The sequence below is a fragment of the Mustelus asterias genome, chromosome 8 (assembly GCF_964213995.1).
Source record: "Mustelus asterias chromosome 8, sMusAst1.hap1.1, whole genome shotgun sequence".
In the NCBI taxonomy this organism is placed as follows: Eukaryota; Metazoa; Chordata; class Chondrichthyes; order Carcharhiniformes; family Triakidae; genus Mustelus; species Mustelus asterias.
Genome location: NC_135808.1, coordinates 96,373,920 through 96,379,919, shown reverse-complemented (window position 1 = coordinate 96,379,919; position 6,000 = coordinate 96,373,920). Strand labels below are relative to the sequence as shown.

General features: G+C 40.7%; 1 protein-coding gene across 1 annotated transcript in view; it reads right to left on the bottom strand.

The window, feature by feature from the left end:
- Positions 1-4,723: 4,723 nt before the first annotated feature.
- The window catches only part of slc5a9 (solute carrier family 5 member 9), a 55,092-nt gene continuing 53,815 nt past the window's right edge, over positions 4,724-6,000 (bottom strand). The window contains exon 14 of the mRNA XM_078218549.1: positions 4,724-4,953. Coding sequence (XP_078074675.1) covers positions 4,748-4,953 — 206 coding nt within the window. The 3' untranslated portion in view covers positions 4,724-4,747. The remainder of the gene's footprint in view (positions 4,954-6,000) is intronic.

The window sequence follows — 6,000 nt, the reverse complement described above, 5'->3', positions numbered from 1 at the left end:
CAATAGTCTCTGCTCTGAACCCAGATCTACAGGAATACATCTGCCCCAGCTGCATTTGATTCTGCTATTATACTTTATCTTCCTCAAGCTGTCTGAAGCTTGAAGGTTGGCTTTAATCTATTTGCTTCCTCAATTTCTCCCTTACTGCAGCTTCGTTTACTATTCAACCCATGAGACTCATGAATCCTCCCTCCCCCAGGCTATAAATGCAAAAACTTAAAAATGTCACATTGGAATATAATACCCTCTAGATTCACAGCTTATGTAATTTTCATTGCTGATCTATTGTTCCATTTGCCAATGTTTCCTTCTAATCTGTGAAAATACAATTTTTCCACTCAAACACTGTTAGCCTTGTATTCTTCCGTTAACATTGGAACTAGTTATATTGTTTGAATTGTTTTCTAAATACTCCCCTACCTTTATGCTGCATCCTTTACTAATTGTGAAGAACTATTGATTCCTTGCTTTCATGTTAAATGAACAGTTCTGGACACACTGCGAACATTCTTTTACTCATTATAAACATTCATCTATATAATTACGGTAGTTGAAATGTCCTACTTTTTTATTCATTCATGGGATGCATGCACCATTCATTGACCATTCATTATTGCCCTTGAGAAGGTGATGCTGAATCCCCTTGAACGTCTACATTTCCTGTGGTGTGGATCCATCCACAATACTGTTATGGAGTGAATGCCAATATTTTGATCCAGTGACAGTGAAGGAACAGCAAAATGTTTCCAAGTCACGATGGTCCGTGACTGGGAATGGCATAGAAAGGTGGTGGTGTCCCCATGTGCCTGCTGCCCTTCTTCTGCTAGGCAAGAGATCATGGGTTTTGAAAATGCTGTTTAAGAAGCCTTGGCGAGTTAGTGCAATGCATTTTGTAGATGATTGACAGTAGACTCAAGGAGGCACAGTGCCATTGCTGCCTCACAGCGCCAGGAACCCAGGTTCAATTCCGGCCTTGGATGACTGTGTGGAGTTTGCACGTTCTCCTCGTGTCTGCATGGGTTTCTTCTAGTTGCTCCCGTTTCCTCCCACAATCCAAAGATGTGCACGATAGATGGATTGGCCATGCTAAGTTGTTCCTTAGTGTCCCAAGATATCTAGGTTAGATGGATTAGCCATGATGAATGTGTACGGTTACAGGGATAGGACAGGATAGAGGACCTAGGTAAGATACTCGGTCAGAGAGTTGGTGCAGACTCAATGGGCCGAATGGCCTCTTCTGCACTGTAGGGATCTATAAATTGACTGACAAGGCAGTTAGCCGGATGGGTTTGTTCTGCACTTTGTGGATAGGGCATACCTTATCCATTTTCCTACGCCTGTTTCCAGCTGTACCACAACAACTGGCTACAGGCGCAACTAGTTCTGTAGCACAAGTCTTCAGCACCACTGCTGGGATGTTGTTGGTGCCCAGGGTCTTTGTTGTATTCAGTGTGCTCAGCCATTCCTTGATATCACATGGATTGATTTGATTTGGCTGGAGTCTAGCATCTATGATGTGAGGACCTCAGAGAAGGCCAGGATGCATCTCGATTATAACTACTTTTAATAAAATATTCTGAGAAAAAGTGGCAGCAGCTCCCCAAGTCTGTCAAGAACTTTTCACTTCTTGACTATCCATACCCGACAAATTGCAAAACATACTGCGAGGATTAAATGTAAATTTTAATTGTAACCAATCCTGTATGTAGATCAAGAGTACACTTTCAGGAACATTATGGGAAATGAAATTGTGAAACTCAAATTAGCATTTATACATTGTTTCATAAAACTTCTTATTGTAATACCTCACTTAGGTGGTGTGTACCCTCTGATACTACTATCCTCTGAACAAGGCGGCACAGTGGTTAGCACTGCTGCCTCACAGCGCCAGGGACCTGGTTTTGATTCCTGGCTTGGGTCACTGTTTGTGCACACCAAGTTTGCACATTCTCCCCGTGTCTGCGTGGGTTTCCCCCGGGTGCTCTGGTGTCCTCCCACAATTCAAGGATGTGCGGGTTAGGTTGATTGGCCTTGCTAAATTGCCCCTTATTGTCGGGGGACTAGCTAGGGTAAATGCATGGGGTTATGGGGATAGGACCTGGATGGGATGGCAGACTCAATGGGCCGAATGGCCTCCTTCTGCACTGTAGGGATTCTATGAATGATGGTCAGTCAGTTTCATAAGAATTACACAGCTTCATTTCTATGCAAGTACATTAATTACTGTGGGAGTATGATGGAAAGTTAAACACCCAGAATGTGTTAATAGATGGTAAGTACGACCACAAGTCTCCAGTGGTCAGCTTTGGCTAATCATTGATTCAGCAACACTCAAAATGAATAAATGCTCAGGGAAAGGGGGGTGCATTGCTGATCCAAATGTTGCATGTACACCAAATTTCATTTAAATTACACAGCTAAGCTATCCATGAATTTGGTTTGCTTAGCTTTATCTTTGGGTACATCAAACTTACCTTATCGATTTCTTAATGGGGATCAATAAAATAATTACTATCCAAATCCCATTACATTTCTATTTGTAATAAACTAAACTTATTACTCTAAACCTGCTTCATGAAGGAAAATAAAATAAAGTTATTGCGAGCCAAGCATTCAGTTCAGAAATTCTTTGGGAAAAAAAAGAAAAACAGAACTGGCAGCTGTATTTTTACTGTTAGAAGCTACTTGAATAAATCAGTTGTGGTGTTAGAGTGAGTACTTCAAGGATTGTACATGTGAAATTAAAAATGTACTTACAAAACCCTTCAAAGATCTTGCATTTAAAAGGAACATCATTTAATAAATAGGGCAATTTGTAAGACATCTCTTTCTTTGACATTCCTCAAGTTCGTTTGGACAAGATACTGTTTAGCCATGTTAGAATATGGCTTGTCTGAAATTTCACTGACATAAATTGCTATCTTAATCATACTGAAAGCCAGAAGACCATTTCACAATATCCTTCTTGGGTGACAGCTTTAGAATCTGTATTTTCCTTCACAAAATATCAATTTTTCTAATTGCAGAAATTGAAGTATATCCCGTGGTTACTAATTCTTCTTATTAATGTGTGGTCTTAACTTCTGTAGTTACTTCTGAGCGCAGAGGTTTCAAAGGACATTTCCATAGGGTTTCAAAGACTCGGGTGATATTTTGCTGGGCCTGGCAGACTAGCTTCTGCTGTTTCTAACTTTCACTTAGAATTCTAATGCAAAGTCATCAACCTGAAGTGTTAATTGTGGGCGGGGGTGGCCTGACATTGGCCGGCGGAGCGATCTAGTGGCCCCGCCATTGATAACAGAGCTTTCCGTTGAGCGTACCCCTCGCCACCGGGAAACCCATGGTGGGGATGCGTCATCAGCAGGACCAGCAAGAACGGCCAGGAAGTACCAGCCTCTGTTACTCGCTCTATCAGGTTCTGCATTTGGCCACCATGTCAGAACTCACGGCATGTTGGTAAAATCCTAGCCTAGTTCCTTATCACCTTATATTGATGTCATCCGGTTCTTGACCTTCCACCAGTGGGGATAGTCTCTCTCTATCTACTCTCTATCTGGAGCCCTCATAAATTTGAACAGTTGTATCAAATCTAATCTCAACCTTCCCTTCTCTAAAGACACCAGTCCCGCCTTCTCCAATCTATCCACATAACTGAGGCTTCTCATCCCTGGAACCATTCTTGCAAATCTTTTCTGCACCCACTCCAATACTTATGCATCCTTCCTGAAATGTTGTGACCAGAATTGGATAAAGTACTTCAGTAGAGGCTGAACCAGTGCTTTGTAAAGTTTATTTATTAATGTCACAAGTAGGCTTACATTAACGCTGCAATGAAATTATTGTGAAAATCCCCCAGTCGCCACACTCCGGCACCCGTTCAGGTACACTGAGGGAAAATTTATCATGGCCGATGAACCTAACCAGCACATCTTTCAGACTGTGGGAGGAAACCGGAGCACCCGGAGGAAACCCATGCAGACAAGAGGGAGAATGTGCAGATTCCGCACAGGCAGTGACCCAAGCTGGGAATTGAACCCAGATCCCTGGCGGTGTGAGGCAGCAGTGCTAACCACTGTGCCACAGTGTTGTACCCTTGGCCTCTATTTATAAAGACCAGTATCCTGCATTCTTTTAACCACTTTCTCAATCTACTCTGCCACCTTCAATGATTTGTATACACACATCCCCAGATATCTCTGTTCCTGGACCTCACTTAAGAATTCTGCCCTGACAAGACAAAATTTTAATGAGATATTAATTTTACAAAAGCAAAGAAATGGTCTTTCATTGATTTAGTGAGAAATATTTCAACTATTTTATAAGAAGTGGATGATGACAAAAATAATTGTTTAGAATAAATAGGACAGAAAGGCTGAAGTTAAAATTTAAAACATCAAAGTCGAGGTGAAGGCGTAAGAAAATTGAGCAAAGTGAGTGTTTCTTTTCCATTCTTGTATAAAATTCAGTTTCTCTTTTTAAAAAAATGCATCCCTGGAATGGTTGCTTTAATTGAGCTACTTGCAGTCGCTTATAATTGCAATAATAATGTTTAGTTCAGAAAAGTGTCACCTTAAGCTTTACAAAACTGTCTGGCACAACAGAAATAATGGTTAGCTGCATCAATCAGTAATACAAAAATGAACATTTAAATAGCTGTTGCCATAAACATATTATTAGAAACAATTATTTCACCAACAAGGTAAAATAAAAACAGATCCTGCATTAAATAAGATCCCAAAAACACCTCTTATGCAAAGTATCCCCAGAAGAAGACATTAATTGCCAACAGGATAATAGCATTTATGTTACACACTTTTCGCCACAGAGGTTTCTCTTCAATGCTGGTTAATCTTTTCTGCAAGGCGACCTTTTCTTCTTCCGTGAGTTCCTGTTTCTGCTGTACTCTGAGACTACACAAACAAAAAAGTATTTTCTTCCATCGGGGAAGTTCCACTGTTTCAACAGAAATAAAACAGTGAAATTTAATGAAATAGACAGCTGCAATAAACAAGCCTTGTGTCTCAAAAGAAATGCAATGACAAATGACCAAATTCTGGGGAACAACAATAAACTCGCTGGAAACACATCAATGTCTCAATGACATACGCAGTGTAAGAAATTGCTGGTTGATTACCACCATTGTTTGCACAAACAACATTACACCCATAAAATCTCCCTTTCTTTTAGAACTTTCTGGGTTCGCACACTAATCTTGTCATGGAACATTAGAATTGGAATTTATTAATGAGACAATTGCAATGCTAATTCATTTCTCTGATCCAGAAAGGGAACAATTTCAACTGTTCAATCTCATTCCGACACATAATAATTTTTGTCAAAGATCTCAGAATTCAAATTTTAGCTTTCTCTTACTTTTCTTTTCTCTCTTAGGTTGGAATTTTCCAGCCATTCAGGCCAGTGGGATTATCTGGTCCCGCTGGCAGGGCACTCCCTGCCGTGCGCGGGTTTCCCGGTGATGCGGGGTGGCTGCAATGGGAATTCCCATTGATAGCGGCGGGGTCAGAAGATTCCACCACCAGCGAACAGTGCGCCCACTCCTGCTGCCAAGAAAAATGCTGAGGGGTGGCCAGAGAATCATGCCCTTAATCCCATTTACCCCTCTGTTTTTCATTCTGTGATTAATTTGATATGGATTAATCCTGCTTCTCCATAATTCCTCTGATTCTTTTTCATTCCTAATATCTCATCAGCCTAGGAGAAACACTTTAGATCCTAATCTTCACTAAGATCCTAGATGCTCCATTAGCCTGATCAAGCTTACTGCAAGTTATACAGCAAGATTTTATAGCACAGTCTTTTATTCCCTACTTTCTGTAACAATCGCCAATATTCCATATTGTTTTTGTTTTTATTTTTTTTTGATCCAGACCTCCTTCCCCCTTCTTAGTCTTTTCCTTTGGCTAGAATGAATTTCCTGTCTGGAAAGCAGATTTGATTTGAATTGCAGGTCACTGACATTTGTAGGAGAGAATGCATGTA